Source organism: Macaca nemestrina, chromosome 2 (genome assembly GCF_043159975.1).
Source record: "Macaca nemestrina isolate mMacNem1 chromosome 2, mMacNem.hap1, whole genome shotgun sequence".
NCBI classification, from domain to species: domain Eukaryota; kingdom Metazoa; phylum Chordata; class Mammalia; order Primates; family Cercopithecidae; genus Macaca; species Macaca nemestrina.
In genome coordinates this window covers 1,696,212-1,713,033 of record NC_092126.1, presented here as the reverse complement: position 1 = coordinate 1,713,033, position 16,822 = coordinate 1,696,212, and the positions used below count along the sequence as shown (strand labels likewise).

The 16,822-nt window shown below is 50.5% G+C and overlaps 1 protein-coding gene across 4 annotated transcripts in view; it reads right to left on the bottom strand.

Annotated features, from left to right (window-relative positions):
* Positions 1–510: 510 nt before the first annotated feature.
* The window catches only part of LOC105470781 (negative regulator of reactive oxygen species), a 58,565-nt gene continuing 42,253 nt past the window's right edge, over positions 511–16,822 (bottom strand). For 2 of the 4 annotated variants that reach the window (XM_071090571.1, XM_011723015.3), the window contains exons 2-3: positions 8,188–8,308; positions 511–2,761 (exon numbers count right to left, since the gene is read on the bottom strand). In XM_071090571.1, coding sequence (XP_070946672.1) covers positions 791–2,761; positions 8,188–8,295 — 2,079 coding nt within the window. In that variant the 5' untranslated portion in view covers positions 8,296–8,308 and the 3' untranslated portion in view covers positions 511–790. Of the gene's footprint in view, positions 2,762–8,187; positions 8,309–9,335; positions 9,687–15,386; positions 16,090–16,822 lie in introns of those variants that run through there. The other 2 variants (XM_071090573.1, XM_071090572.1) reach the window with 2 other exon arrangements.

Genomic DNA, 16,822 nt, shown 5'->3' with positions numbered 1-16,822 from the left:
CTGCCTCCTGGGTTCAAGCAATTCTCCTGTCTCAGCCTCCCGAGTAGATGGGATTACAGGCACCGGCCACCACGCCCGGCTAATTTTTGTTATTTGTAATAGAGAGGGGATTTCACCACGTTGGCCAAGCTGGTCTTGAACTCTTGACCTCAGATGATCCACCCACCTCCGCCTCCCAAAGTGCTGGGATCGCAGGCCTGTTCTGACGGCAGTGGCCAGTCACACAGCAGGTGAGAGGCCACATCTTACCATCTTACGTCAGACCCTCCGGCTGTGTTTGAAATTCTTTGTTGTTGTTGTTGTTGTTGTTATTGTGCTATGGAATCCTTGCCTTGCTGCATCCCCAGGGCACTGACTCACCATCTCCAGCACGCACTCTTGGAGTTTTTTCCAGTAGGTTGCATTGAATTGCGACCTTTTCGGCTCTGTGGAGGTCACCAAGGGGAGGACATTAAAAAATAATCCAAGGGAAACCACAAAGGAACATGAAACAAATACACACAAGCTGCATTTAATTTAAAAAATATTTATGAGACATGTTGCCTTTTATTTCTATAAAATGTTACCTAATAAATATTTTACCACGATAATGAGGATGAATTATAATGATGGAAAAAGAACTTGGGTGGGCGGTGGGGAGTGGAGATGAGGAATGGAAACATTTTAAATTTTAATTGAAACTTCAATTCGTCAGACTTGGCCTCTGCATCCCATCTTGAAAGCTAGCAGAGAAAAGAGAAAATGTCCTGTTGTGTGCAGACCAAGTTTCGAGTCTTGGCACACAGGCAGGTCAGTAAACAGAGGACCAGTGGCAGCGGCTCTTGATGACCTGAAGCAGAGGCTTCTTAAAAGTGAGGACGATGAGGGTGCAGGCCACCAGCAGGGTGAGGCAGCTGGGGAGGATGAGCACCAGGTAGAGCAGGCCCAGGTCCAGCCGCTCCCACTTACAGTCCCGAGGCACACCCCCGGGCAGCTCCGCCAGGCGGATGATCTTGGAGGAGAGGTTACAAGTGACCGTGGCCCAGTCGGCCACCGTCTGCCCCTGCTGCAGGGCCCCCCAGCCGTCCACCCCACAGCAGTCATACGGATTCTGACTGAGGTAGATGGTCCGCAGACCTCTGGAGAGCTGCTCAGACACAGCCTTCTGGGGAAGGGCTGTGAGCGAGTTTCTACGGAGATCCAGGGTCTCCAGGGCCAGGCTGCCCCCAAACCTTGGGAAGGTGGTCAAGCAATTTCCCGACAGGTCTAAGTCCCTCAGATTCCCAAACCCGGAGAAGTCCAGCGCCATAAAGTTGGAGTGGAGGCCCATGTTCCTGAGAGACAGGACCTGTAACATGGGGGCAACGTCCCGGAGTGGGGCGAGGCTCCCATTCAGAACCCCCCAGTTGCTTGAGAGGTCTAAGGAGGTGAGGGAGGTCCCTTGGAATGGGCAGTCTGGCAATGCCCCCAGCCCACAGCCCTCCAGAGAGAGGCTCCTTAAAGATGCCATATTCCTGAAATCCACACAGCTAGGGGGGCCCACCCGGTCCGAGGCAGCTGGCAGGGGACAAAGTGAGATCTGATTGTGGCTCATGTCAAGTGTAGTGATGTTCCTGGCGTTGGCGAAGAGGCCAGGGGGGACGCCCAGGAGCTGGTTGGAGCTCAGGTTGAACAAGCGCAGGCTGCCCAGGCAGCTGGCCAGCCCTGGAGTCAGGTGCAGCTCCGACAGCTGGTTGTGGCTCAGGTCCAGCTCGGTGAGCGCTCCAGGGGGCTCGTGCTCCCGAATGTGAAGCGTCATCAGGCAATTCTGGTTGAGGTTCAGGTGGGAGAGGGAAGGCATTTTCCTCAGGAAGCCATCTGGCAGGTACTGGAACTGGTTCTGGCTCATGTCCAGGAAGCGGAGATCTGCGAGGTCACTGGAGGAAAATTCTTCCCAGAGGTTGACGGTGGTGATGTTGGTCACGTTGCCGTCCACAAGGAGGAACTGGGCCACCATCTCCCTTGGCGACGAGGTGTTGTACAGGTCCCTGTAGAAGCCCATGTTGTTGTCACGCAGCAGGAGGGTGTGCAACTTGCTGTACTGCGGCAGCAGCGGGAAAAACAACAGCTGGTTGTGAGACAGGTCCAGCGTCTCCAGCTCAAACGCAGCCTCTCCCCCGGCCGCGAGGAACCACTCCAGGACATTGTAGCTGACGTTGAGAGACCGCAGCTGTGTGAGCCCGAAGTCCACAATGCAGGGGAGGTTGTTGTAGGCCAGGTTGAGGTGTCTCAGCTCAGTCAGGCCGTCAAAAGCACCTCCCTCAATCTCAAAGATGTAGTTCCTCTGCAAATCCAGCTCCCGGAGACGCTCCAGGCCCTCGAAGACGGAGTCATCCAGCCGCATGATGGTGTTCCTCGCCAGGGACACGGACTGCAGCGAGGAGAGGTTCTGGAGCATGAGGGCCGCCATGTCCTCCGTCAGGGAGTTTCCCGACAAGTCCAGCGTCTGCAGGCCTGGCAGGGTGTGGAGTGCCGCTGCCGTCTCTTTGTAGTTCTCTGAAAGGCAGTTGTCCCCCAGGACCAGGCTGCGCAGGTGGCCTTGCTCCTGGAAGGCGCCGCGGCCGATGCGTTCCAGGTGGCAGCTGTGCAGACTGAGGCTCTCCAGGAGAGGGTAAGGCTGGAGGGAGTGATTCCACAGGGCCTTGAGAGGGTTGGCATCCAGGATGAGCGTCCGGGCGTGGGGCGGGAGGCTGCTGGGCACCGAAGCAAGGCTCTGCCCTCGGCAGTCAGTGTCTCCACCCACCTGCGGCCAAAACCACACTGGTCAGCAGGGAGGAGGCCCAGAGGCAGGCATTTATGCCCAGAAACTTAGTTCACTTATCAGACTGTCCCTGCAACTGCTGGGGATGGCTCTAGGGATGTTCATTTTCAAAATAGGATAGAAAAGGCCAGGCACAGTGGCTCGTGCCTGTAATCCTAGCACTTTGGGAGGCCGAGGCGGGTGGATCCCTTGAGGTCAGGAGTTCGAAACCAGCCTGGCCAACATGGTGAAATCCTGTCTCTACAGGAAATACAAAAAACTAGCTGGGCGTGGTGGTGGACACCTGTAATCCCAGCTACTTGGGAGGCTGAGGCAGAGAATTGCTTGAACCCAGGAGGCGGAGATTGCAGTGAGCCGAGATCATGCCATTGTACTCCAGCCTGGGCGACAGAGTGAGACTCCATCTCAAAAAAAAAAAAAAAAAAAAAAAGGACTTGAGAGCTTTCACCATCCTGAATTGTACAGGGAAGTAAAGTGGGACTGCAGTGGAGAAGCGAAGAGCCGGGGCAGTGCTGGGACTGGAGCCCAGGGCTCTGAATGCCCAGTCCAGTGCTTTTGCTGAACAGGGCTCTACTCTGATTGTGCAGAATAAGGAGGCGGGAGGCATGAGGCCGCCCAGGTCACACTGCGGAAAGCACACATGCCAGGATACTGTAATTCAGCCCCATGTTTTGCAAAATTGGCAAAACCAACAATCAGCCATAGGATGTCATTTAAGTGTCTAGGACAAAAATGGTTTTTTTGTTTTTGTTTTTATAGATGAAGTCTTGCCCTGTCACCCAGGCTGGAGTGCAATGGCACAATCTCACCTCACTGCAACCTCCACCTCCTGGGTTCGAGCAATTCTCCTGTCTCAGCCTCCCAAGTAGCTGGGACTACAGGCACACACGTCACCATGCCCAGCTAACTTCTTTTGTATTTTTAGTAGAGATGGGGTTTCACCATGTTGGTCAGGTTGGTCTCGAACTCCTGACCTCAGGTGATCTGCCCGCCTCGGCCTCCCAAAAGGGCTGGGATTACAGGCGTGAGCACTGCGCCCGGCCAGAAAAAAGTTTTCAGTGGTAAGACAGAGGAGCAACGACATTCCTTTGTGCACGTTCATCAGTAACACGAGGGCAGTGGTTGCCTGCAGTTGTGGGCTCAGTCCCAGAGGGCAAGTGCGGCAACAGGAGAAACATTCCGAGAGAGGAAGAAGCACAGGTTTGGAGGACAGACTCATGTCTGAGTCTCGGCTCTACCACCACTAGCATGGAACTTCTTGGAGCCTCGGGTTCTTTATCTGATAATTAAAAGAAAACCTTCCAGTAATTAAACATGGATACTGCATTGACATGTGGAAAGCTAAACTCTTCCATCACCTCAGCCCCTCTCTCAGAGAAATACCAGTCACCTTCTGTTCCATGTTTTTCTGGATCTTTCCTAAGATATTACCTACCTTTGTCTAAAAACAAAAATAAAACCATACTCTGCAAACTGTTCAGTAACCTATTTTTCTCCTGGTCAATAACATACGACAGACTTACTGCCTTGGCAGTACAAATACATTTGATCATGATCCTTTTAGGAAGCATATGCATTCACTTCATGAACAGCACGGTGGTTGAGAGCAGGAGTTCCAGGGCCAATGCTCCATGGCTCTGCTTTTGATCAAATGGGTGACCTTTGGATGGTTACAGAACCAAAAAAGACCTCCATTACCCTGCCTGTAAAACCGAAATTATACTCGTAATTTTCTCATAGGGTTTTTTTTTTTCAGGATCAAGTGCAACTGTTTACGTGAAACACATTTACTGTGCTTCATGAATGTTAGCTCTAATTATTAGGATGATCTAATTAAGTCATTTCCTACTGCTGAGCATTTGGGTTTCTCTAATTTCCAGATGAACATTCGAATGGATTTGCCAAGGTCTTTCCACATCCCCCCTCCCTCTTTGGTATTTTGATTGGGATTGCATTATAATTACAAATTACTCTGGAAGATAATTTACTTTTTTTTTTTTTTCTGAGACAGAGTCTTACTCTTGTCGTCCAGGCTGGAGTGCAGTGGTGCCATCTCGGCTCACTGCAACCTCTGCCCCCCGGGTTCAAGCGATTCTCCAGCCTTAGCCTACCAAGTAGCTGGGATTACAGATGCCCACCACCATGCCAAGCTAATTTTGCATTTTTAGTAGAGGCAGGGTTTTGCCATGTTGGCCAGGTTGGTTTCAAACCCCTGACCTCAGGTGATCCACCCGCCTTGGCCTCCCCAAGTGCTAGGATTACCGGCGTGAGCTACCGTGCCCGGCCAGGTGTGTGTCTTTATGTGAGTGAGTGTTGCTCTCCTCCCTGTGTGGGGACTCACTGGAGAATGTCAGGGGCTTTCTTCACGCTGTGGGACGCTGTTTCTCCACAGCTGCTGCAGTTGGGGGTCACACCTCTGCAACTCCCAGTGGCCCCACTGAAGTGATGTAGAAGGACCACATGGCCATCCCAGAAAAGCTTACCATGTCCACTTTCTTTCTTTTTTCTTTCTTTTTTGAGACGGAGTCTTGCCCTCTTGCTCAGGCTGGAGTGCAGTGGTGTGATCTCAGCTCACTGCAACCTCGGCCTCCCTGGTTCAAGCGATTCTCCTGCCTCAGCCTCCAAGTAGCTGAGATCACAGGCGCCTGCCACCACGCCTGGCTAATTTTTGTATTTATAGTAGAGACAGGATTTCACCATGTTGGTCAGGCTGGTCTCAAACTCCTGACCTCAGGTGATCCGCCTGCTTCAGCCTCCCAAAGTGCTAGGATTACAGGTGTGAGCCACCACACCTGGCCAACGTTTACTTTCTAATGAGGTCAAATAGATGCTGTGATGAGGGCGAGTGAAGGGCACCCAGACTCTCCAATTCTCAGTCCTCAACTCGGAACAGCTGCAGGAAACTCACTCTTTGGGCTCCCTGGCAGCCAATTCTCTACTCCTGCCCACTGGGCCAGACAGTGCCAAGCAGAGGGTCTAGCCTGAACTCTGAAAGGCTATTCATTTATCTCTCCTCTTCCTGTGCCTGGGAACCCCTGAATAACTACTGTGCAGTTAATCCTTTATTGCCTCTGTAAGAGAATGCTGGAGGTCAAACATAGCAGAGATTAATAATAATATGAGTGATAATGGATAAACGCATAGCACTTACTATCTACCAGGCACTGTCCTGAGTGCTTTACATGTATTAACTCATTTAATCATCAATCAACACAGCATGATGTTATTGGTAGATATTATTATTACGTATATATTCTACAGATGGAGAAACTATGGCCTAGAGGGCCCCAATGTCACTAGCTAAGGGTGGGGCTGGGTTTTAAACTGGGCCAGTCTAGCTCGTAACTCCTATGTCATACTGGAATATACTCTAGCACAGTGGTTATAGGTTACTACTAAAAGAGGTTAAAAACCATGACAGTTGGGTGTTAAAGATTAATCTGCTTTAAGAATACATATTTGAATGTGTTAGCCCTGACATCCAATTTGTCTTCCCAGTGCCTAGTATATAATATGGTTCAAGAAATGTTTATGAAATATGTGTTTCGGCCGAGAGCAGTGGCTCAAGCCTGTAATCCCAGCACTTTGGGAGGCCGAGATGGGTGGATCATGAGGTCAGGAGATCGAGACCATCCTGGCCAACACGGTGAAACCCCCTCTCTACTAAAAAATACAAAAAACTAGCCGGGCGAGGTGGTGGGCGCCTGTAGTCCTAGCTACTCGGGAGGCTGAGGCAGGAGAATGGCGTAAACCCGGGAGGCGGAGCTTGCAGTGAGCTGAGATCCGGCCACTGCACTCCAGCCTGGGCGACAGAGTGAGACTCCGTCTCAAAGAAAAAAAAAAAAAAAGAAATATGTGTTTCTTTCTTTCTTTCTTTTTTTGAGACAGAGTATCACTGTGTCACCCAGGCTGGAGTGCAGTGGCGTGATGTCAGCTCACTGCAACCTCTGCCTCCCAGGTTCAAGCGATCTTCCTCAGCAGCCTCCCAAGCAGCTGGGACTATACGCACGTGCCACCATACCTGGGTAATTTTTGTATTTTTAGTAGAGACGGGGTTTTACTGTGTTGGCCAGGCTGGTCTTGACCTCTTGACCTCGTGATCTGCCCACCTCGGCCTCCCAAAGTGCTGGGATGACAGGCGTGAGCCACCGCACCTGGCCTAAATATGTGTTTCTCAAGCAGATTTTTGATATCATTGTTATATAGGTGAAGGAGACAATTACTAGGAATTTCTCAATTTTGACCCAAGTCTATTTTCACATATAGGGTGAAAGCCCTAGAGAAGGCACCCGTAAAGGCTTGGGTATCCACTCTGTGGGTCTTGTTAGCCCGAGCATGGTCCAGGCTGCTGCTCTGTGGTACAACATGGCAGCAAACCCTCCCTACAGCTATGTAAGCCTTAGCTGTCAACCCGTCCACAAACTCTGAGGCGGGCTTCTCCAGCCTTCATGCACCTCACCCAGATATTCTCATACCATCAGTGCAGCTCAATCATTCAGTTTTTTGTTTTGTTTGTTTTTTTCTTTTTTTGAGACAGAGTCTCACTCTGTCACCCAGGATGGAGTGCAGAGGTGTGATCTCGGCTCATGGCAACCTCCGCCTCCTGGGTTTAAGCGATTCTCTGCCTCAGCCGCCTGAGTAGCTGGGATTACAGGCATGCACCATCACGCCCAGCTAATTTAGTAGAGACAGGGTTTCACCATGTTGGCCAGGCGGGTCTCGAACTCCTGAGCTCAGGTGATCCACTCGCCTTGGCCTCCCAAAGTGCTGGGATGACAGGCATGAGCCACCGCGCCCAGAATTTTTCTTTTCTTTTCTTTTTTTAAAGACAAGGTCTTGCTCCATCACCTAGGTTGGAGTGCAGAGGCATGATTTCAGCTCACTGCAACCTCCACTTCCCGGGCTCAAGCCATCCTCACATCTCAGCCTCCCAAGTAGCTGGGACTATAGGCGTGTGCCACCACACCTGACTGATTCTTGTATTTTGTAGAGATGTGGTTCCGCCATGTTGCCCAGACTGGTCTTGAACTCCTGGGCTCAATTGATCTGCCTGCCTCAGCCTCCCAAAGTGCTGGGATTACAGGCGTGAGCCACCGTGCCCGGCCTGAATCATCCAGATTTTTAACAAGTTGTTCTTGTTCTGGAAGGCTGCCCTAGGCTGGTCCCGGATGCCTCCTATCCTCAGCAGGTGTGAGAAGGGTGGGGCAGGGACTGTCTCCCAGGCAGCAGCTTAAACTCCTGTGGTTAACGGGCAGCTGCACATGGCACTGTGCTAGGCAGGCACAGAGTGATTCAGGCTCCTTCATTCTCTGCCCTTCCCGATGGACAATCCGTCAGCTTTTTCTGAATGGACCAAGCTTTGTCAGGACAGGAGCAACTGACAGATCAGGGTTCAAGGGAAAACTCACCAACTTACAGCCCCGTTGGGAAGCTGCTGTGGCCGTTACACTTCTGTCCCTCCAGTCCACTGTCAAGAAGTGAAAACCCAGGCAGAGCCAGAGGGGCAGCAACTCCATCTCAAGGGCAGCCCTGTGGACGGAGAGCAGGGAAGAAGCAAGTCAGAGAAGGACATCCCGGGGGGCTGTTTGTATTCTCGGGAGAAGGAGCCATTTCCAGTTCTATGTGGTCTTGGAGCTCGACGGAGCTCACAGCTCCACAGAGGTGCAGCCCACGGGCTACTCAAATACCTCCATGTAGCCAAGACTTCCAGCCTTTCACTGAAACTGTTGACAAGGACTCAATTTCATTTTGCCTCTACCCTTTGATGGACGGGTGGCTGAACACTAAACTTCACTGAGTCCAGCACAGAAGGGAGAAGCATAAGGCTTGAGTAACCAGGCCTCCGGTCACCTGGAGTTTCCCATATTTCGTAATTCTGCTGAAGTGTTCCTGCCTCCAGCTCGGATCGGCCTGAGGCATCCCGTGAGCTCAGGAAGTCCTTGCTGAGTGAGTGAATGAACAATCGGAGAGTGGACTGAGACTGGAAACGGATTGGAGCCCCTGTCCCACAGAGTTACTACTCAGCAGCTGATGTGAGGCTGACCTCTTCGGTTAACTCATTTCACTATGACCCTTTGGAAAAAGAGGTTTGATGTTTTGCCTGGACAGGGGGAAAAATGGAGAGGAAAATGAAGAAGAAAACTTTGGATAGAATAAAGACGGTTAACGAAACGAGGTTGCCAGCCCTCTTGTCTGGCCGGTGCACACAGAACAGTGGTAATGAGGAGGCTTGAAGGTATACACACACCAGCAGAGACTCAGAACTAAGAGGAGCCAAAAAGGAAACGCAATATACTCATCACATTTGCCAGGTGAACAAAGGCCCGGAGACACTACTAGAGGTTGTGGATGGCCTTAGCGGCAGGGCTGAGAGCAGCCCCCGAGCTCCCTGAGCTCTGATGAGTGAGCAGGGCAGACGCTCCCAGCAGTGAGGCTGCACTCACTGCTGCCCTGCTGGGGACCTGACGCCTGGTGCGGGCCCCCAGCTCTGCATTCTGCAGACCCAGCAGCAAGAGCCGGCCCCAGCATTCCGTCTGTCCCCTTCCTTGACACCCACCTGAGGCCCAGTGTGTGCCCTCCCATCTTCTCCTGGGCCAGCGGCACCAGCTCATCCCACCTGCTCGCTCCAGCCACTCAGGGGCCTCCTCTTTCCTTTCTTCACATGTATTTAGGGATCCTGAAGGCTCATTTTACCTTCTTGATCAGATTTGAATGCCCACCAGTGCAAACAGACTAACTGAAGAGCCAAATGAAACCGGGTAAGCCAGCTTTCACTTCAGGCCAGGCCAACTCCCCTTACTACAGAGAGAACCTCCAATGCGGAATTCACCAGAACTTGCCAGACACTGGGAATCCCCTTCCAGACCCACTTCTGCCTCTGCACCCACACAGGAATCACTACCCTGTGGCCGGCACAGGGGAGAGAGGGCAAAAGTAGAGCTGTATGGGTTCCTAACCTCAGAATCCATCACCCTTCCCCGCCCCCACGCCCCTGAAACCTGGGATCACATCACTGCCCACCATGAGATGAGGTTGCATAGTTTCAGATTTAGTAAATTACAAGGCATCATTTCAATGCTAGATACATCCTTATACCAACAAATTGTCTATCTGACATTCAAATTTCACTGGGCATCCTGAATTTTATTGAGGGAGATGGGGAGGTAAGAACCCTCCCTGCCTCCTGCCCGCCTCTGTCAGGTGTGGGGTGGCACCCACTGCTGCGACTCCGATCTTTCTAGAACAGCCAGCCCTGTATATTGAAGAACTGAATCTAGATGTGTAAGGGGCAAGAGTGCAGGTCCTTCAGTGAGGAGGTAACCTTCAGACTGGAAGGCAAGACAGGCCTCGCGTCACACTCAGCAACGGCATTTTAATTTATGGGTCATCTAGAATTTTGCAAGTTTAAAACATATCCTCTCCTTCCTCCTAAACTCAGCCAACTGGCCCAGAAAAACTCTTGCTGTGGCCCTGGGTAGCTCCTTCTGGCAGGAAGCACAGGATATCATGGGAAGATCAGGGAATTTGGAACCAAGCAGACTAGAGTTTGAATTCCGCCTCTGTTGTTTGTTATTTGTCCTTCAGGAATTCAAAGTCTCCAAGACTCGGAGAATCCATCTACAAAATGGGAGTAACGATAACTATTCCAGAGTTGCATGAGAATAAACCAGTCTCATGTATGTGAAAGGGCTTCGTAGCTGTAAAGGTAGTAACACAATTATTAATTACGACTTGTGAGTTTCAAACACCAGTGACTTGACTGAGTGCTGGTTGTTCCTGTGTAATCTCCAAGGTAATTCAGCAGCTCCACAAAGTCTAAAATAAAGGCCTGAGTAATGTGGCTGGAAGGATGAATTACACCAACCAGATGTGTAAAAGGTATGCAGGAAGGTTCAATCAAAAACTACATTCATAAGTTGCAGAGCAAGGCTAACTTTGGGCACAGACAACTGTGCTGGCTCACAGCAGTTTGTCCCCAGAGCCATGCCTTCCCCTTCCCTGCTGCCCTCGGTGTGGCAGGGCTCTGACTTCTGAAGGCTCTGAATCTCGAACGCTGCTGTCACCTGGCCTCCAGCGGTTTAGTCAACGGAAGCCACTCCCGGAGGTCAGAGAGCAGAGGGCAGAAAGAGTCCAGAGTATTTCTCTCCCTTCCTCTCTGCCTTGGACAGAGACATCCTAGAGTTTCTTCCGCTGACCCCAGGCTCTGGTGACACCACCTCCTCCTCTTTTTGTTTTTTGTGTTTTTGAGACAGAGTTTTGTTCTTGTTGCCCAGGTTGGAGTACAATGTTGCAATCCTGCCTCACTGCAACCTCCGCCTCCCCCGGTTCACGCCATTCTCCTGCCTCAGCCTCCCGAGTAGCTGGGATTACAGGCACGCGCCACCACACCTGGCTAATTTTTGTATTTTCAGTAGAGATGAGGTTTCACCTTGATGGCCAGGCTGGTCTTGAACTCATGACCTCAGGTGATCCACCAGCCTTGACCTCCCAAAGTGCTGAGATTGCAGGCGTGAGCCGCGGTGCCTGGCCTACCTCCTCCTCTCATCCTCACCCTACCGAGTTAGGGTGAGGATAAGAAGCTTCCTGAAGCTGCTCGTCGCTGTGTTGACTGGGTATTTGCTGATTCGCCTTCTCAGCCTCTTCCATCATGTGTTGCCACTTTCTTGCATTCAATATCCTCTGTTTTAAATAATCTGGGCAGTTTCTGTTTCCTGGTTGGACCTTGCCTGATACAATCATGTGAGAATGGCCATGACCCAGTGCTAAATTAGATGTAATGACTGTAAAGAAATAAAAGGCTTTCAAAATACTGACCACTGAGGTTGAGAAACCCACTTCCTAGAGTGTGTAGCTGCAGAGAGCTTCCTCAGAGCCATAGCACTGCAGAGTCCAAGGTAAACAATCGGCTTGCCATATCTCCCTGCGAAATTCCATGACTCATCCCCTGCGAGTACAGGACTTGCTTCCTCTCCCCCCACACATCCTCAGGGCTGAGGGCCACGCCACAGCGCCTGCAGCTGTGAGGGCATCTAAGCCAGCACGTGCCCAGCATCCCGGAACGGGTGGAAAGCCCGGGAGCTTCCCGAGGGGCTGCCAGCTGGTGAGTGTTCCGGGACCCTGAGTTGCCTGTTGCTCCTGTCTTGACAAGGTTTGGCCCATTTGGAACACTGCTGCATTCTAACTAGTTATGGAATGCCGTGAGTCTACTCCATAACCAACCTTGTCTATGAAGATGTGGTGTTGCTTTTTAGGCAGAGAAGACAACATGGTTTTCAGCCTCCAGACCTGGTCATAGCAACAAAGTGGTAAAAAGATTCATTCATAAAAACAACATGAATGGAGGTTGTATTCTGCAACAAGAGAACACTGACAGTGAGGAAGAAGAACCTGCAGCCGCTGCGAAGAGTCTCCTTTGTTTTAGAAATTATGTTTCTTTGCGACCAGGTGCGGTGGCTCAAGCCTGTAATCCCAGCACTTTGGGAGGCTGAAGCACTTACAGGGCACTTTCATGGTGTCCGTAATTTATGTAACCTACCTTCGAATGGCTCAATAGAGATGGTAAAGCAAAATATTACTACTCAGTAAATTTAGCATTGTACTTTCTTTTATTTATTTATTTATTTATTTATTTATTTATTTATTTATTTACTTTTTTTTTTTTTGAGACGGAGTCTCGCTCTGTAGCCCAGGCTGGAGTGCCGTGGCCGGATCTCGGCTCACTGCAAGCTCCGCCTCCCGGGTTCACGCCATTCTCCGGCCTCAGCCTCCCGAGTAGCTGGGACTACAGGCGCTGCCACCTCGCCCGGCTATTTTTTGTATTTCTTAGTAGAGACGGGGTTTCACCGTGTTAGCCAGGATGGTCTCGATCTCCTGACCTCGTGATCCGCCCGTCTCGGCCTCCCAAAGTGCTGGGATTACAGGCTTAAGCCACCGCGCCCGGCCAGCATTGTACTTTCTTGTAAACTTTTCTGTAAGTTTTAAAGTACTCACATTTAAAAACAAGGAAAATGAAATAAATGTTCCTGAAAACAGAGGTAAAATTATGGTAATCTTTGTTCCCATATTTTCAGGAATTACTAACGTATCTTTTTCAAACACTTTTCTCAGAAAGGTGCTTAGGAAACATTTGTCATGTTAAAAATGGAAATACAGGCTGGGCACAGTGGCTCACACCTGTAATCCCAGCACTTTGGGAGTCCGAGGTGGGTGGATCACCTGAGATCAGGGGTTCGAGACCAGCCTGGCCAACATAGAGAAATCCCGTGTCTACTAAAAATACAAAAATTAGCCAGGTGGCTGGGCGCGGTGGCTCACGCTTGTAATCCCAGCACTTTGGGAGGCCGAGGTGGGTGGATCACCTGAGGTCAGGAGTTTGAGATCAGCCTGGCCAACATGGTGAAACCCCGTCCCTACTGAAAATACAAAAATTAGCCGGGCATAGTGGCAGGCACCTGTAATTCCAGCTACTCGGGAGGCTGAGCCAAGAGAATCACTTGAACCGGGGAGGCGGAGGTTTCCGTGAGCCGAGACCCTGCCATTGCACTGCAGCCTGGGCAACGAAGTAGGAGTCCATCTCAAAAAATAAAAAAGAAAAAAACCGATTGTGATCTTTGGTAAATTAATACATTCCTGTATTTTGAAAAAGTGAATATTCAAATGGTGGATGCGTTAACAAGAACCTGAAATTGAGGACTGGAACAGCAAACATTTAGAATTGTGATGTGTGAATTAGAGCTTGTGATTTGCTTCTCTAGCTTTCTCTTAATAATGAATTTGTTAAAATATAGGCAATACAAAGGTTTTGAATTTTTTCCCCCCAAGAACTGTCTCACACCCTGCCTGCAGGTAGAACAGAAAATTGGCACGCTTTTTCTGAAGGACAATTTAGCACAATTTATCAAAGACCTTAAAAGTGTGGATTCTCTTTGATTCAATGTCTAGGAATTTATCCTAAGGAAATACAATGTACATAAAAATATTTTAAAAGGAGTATTCATTGTAACATTAGTAATAATAATAACAAAGTGGAAACCATGAAAAGTCCAATAATGGGAGCACTGGCTGAATCACTTATGATGAAACTACACGACAGGAATGACGTGGTGTGATAACAAATGCTTTGGTAGCAATATATTGATTGACGCAGAAAGATGTTCATAATAAAATAATATCAAGGAATGGAAAGTGTAAAGCAGAATGTGTAGTACAATCCCCAAGTTTGCTAAAAGAATATGCAGGCCAGAGAGGTGAAATGAGAGGCGCACGGTGGCTCGGGGAAGGCAGTGCCATGGTTCCCAGCACTGGTTAAACGCAGATCTCTGGTTCCCACCCGAGCCTCACACTCCTGGTCAGCCTGGGCTCTACTGGGGCTTGTGACAAGGGACGCTCTGGGAATGCATGAGGCTCTGCCTCCACCTGGAGGGGGATTTAGGGGCCACAGCAACCCTTCTTCCCTTGGGCCCTTCCCACAGCGACTCCAGACAGCCAGTGTGAGGAGCCGGTCTTGAGCACCTCCCTGCTCAGCCCTCATTTCCTCAGGGCCACCAATAAGCCAACTGGCTTCCCCATGTGGTCGGCATCGGCCTGGTAGGGCCAGCAGAGGGCAGTTCCCCTTGTCCTGTTCCATGCCCACAGGCTGCATCTGGCCACAGGTCTTAACGAATGCAAACCTGCCCCCACTGGGAAGTGACACCTCGCCCTGGCATGCTGGTGGTGGCTGGGGCTGGGTCCTCGGTGTCACCTTTCTATAGGAGAGACCCACATAACCTCTGCTGATGGGCACTCAGCCGCATAACGCAGTAGCGTCTAATTTCCCTTCAGCATCATGAATTTGTTCCCGCTGGTCACTTCCGAGGGAGCGACCACCTGCCACCGCCCTTCTCGACACGAAGGAGCAGGTGGCATCTGTGTAGAGGAAGGGACCCTGGGCTGGGGAAGGAGACCTGGGCCCAAGTCTGGCTCCTTCACTCTGGTGGTGGCCGTGGAGGACGACACTAGCCTTGCTGACCTCACGGGGTTGTGTCAAGGCGGAATGAGACAGTGTGTGATGAAAGGCTTTGTCAGTGTGAGGGAATGTTTTGGACTCCAGTTCAGTGGGCGGGGGACCCCCACCTCCAAGTCCTCCAAGGCCCGTGGGAGAACACTCCCCCGCTGGAGGCGGACAGACACTTTCTGTAGTGAGACAAAGTGGTGCATTAATCAAAGGGAAAGCGGAGTTCTTCTGTGCAAACAGCGAGCTGGTGTTGAAGGAAATACAGTGAAGGAGGAGGAGCTTTCGCCCCTTCTCCCACCCCTGGGAGCTGCAGCGTGTGGACCCTGGGATGTCCAGGGAGAAAAGAGTACCCAGAGTCCAGGGTAGACTGTTGGCCGCAACTATGGGTGATGACAGCGGCTTAGTGGCCACAGTGGAAAAACAATGAAAATACATCTCCCCACCTCGACTACTTGGTTTCCCTGAGAACCTGTACAGCTGAAGAATGAAATGACCCGGATTCCTGACAAGAGGCCAATTCAAAGGTCAACTCAGTGCTGTTCGAGGTCTGCATAATGGCTCCCAGATTCTGTCCGGGCTCCTCACTGTGACAGCTCACGCTTACCGAGTGCTCACCTTAGAACATGGCTGTACCAGGTGCTTTACGTATAATTCCCACAAAAATCCTAGCAGGCAAATGTTGTCATCCCCATTTCACACTTGGTCAACGGAGGCTCACATAGGTTTAGGCCGTAGAGCTAGAGAATGTTAGAGCCACAATTCAGACCCGGGTCTGTGACTTCTGCATCAACTCAACCTCAATTCCGCAAGCCCAGCCACCCTGGGATGCCTGCACTCCTTGACTAAATCACGCATGCCCACATACTCTTTCCTCTGTGGGAAAGGCTCCTTTGCTGGTCTCGTTCACCTACAAAGCTCTTATTCATCCTGCCAGGCTCAGTGCTGGTATCACCTCCTCATCACAAACGAATAGTTCAGTGGAGCAATAACCCGGTAATTCATGTGACAGTGTATTTCAGGTAGTTACTGTTCCAATGGAAGTTTTCTAATTTCTTATTATTTGGTTTTTATGATTATAACAAGGAATGTGAACAGTTACTAGGTACTGTTAGTCATTTAGCTTTTCCCCAACAACATACTATCCATCTATCTATCCTTCTGTCCATCTTTCTTTCTTCTTCTTTTTTCAGAGGTCTCGCTATGTTGCCCAGGCTGGAGTGCAGTAGTTATTCACAGACGGGATTGTAGCACACTACAGCTGCAAGCTCCTCCTCAAGTAGTCCTCCCACCTAAGGCTACCGAGTAGCTGGGGCTACAGGCACACAGCACCACCCACGCTGCATTTCTTTCTTTCTTTTTTTTTGAGACAGAGTCTCACTCTGTCACCAGGCTGGAGTGCAATGGCACAATCTCCACTCACTGCGACCTTCACCTCTGGGATTCAAGAGATTCTCCTGCCTCAGCCTCCTGAGTAGCTGGGATCACAGGCACCAGATCACCACAGATCACCATCACACCTGGCTAATTTTTGTATTTTTAGTAGAGATGGGGTTTCACCATGTTGGCCAGATTGGTCTCAAACTCCTGACCTCAGGTGATCTGCCTGCCCTGGCCTCCCAAAGTGCTGGGATTGCAGGCGTGAGCCACTGTGCCCGGCCTCATTGTGCATTTTGAAGTACATTGCAGTCATTGATATACTTTCCTCTAAATATTTCAGAATGCATATCAAGTGATTTAACTTTTCTTTTGTTTTTTGAGACAAGGTCTCGCTCTGTTACCCAGGCTAGAGTGCAGTGGCGTGAACTTGGCTCACTGCAACCTCCGCCTCTGGGATTCGAGCGATTCTCCTGCCTCAGCCTCCTGAGTAGCTGTGCCACACGGTGCCTGATATTCTGAACAGCGCTCCTGAGTAGATCATGGGACCATGGCCTTCTGTGGAGGCGAAGCAAGATGGGAGCTGCCAGAGGCCTTCTAAAGGAGGCAGAGAGCCTAGAAGAAAACTAGGGATTTGGAAGGAGATGAGAAGCCAAATGGAAGCATCAGTTTAAGGA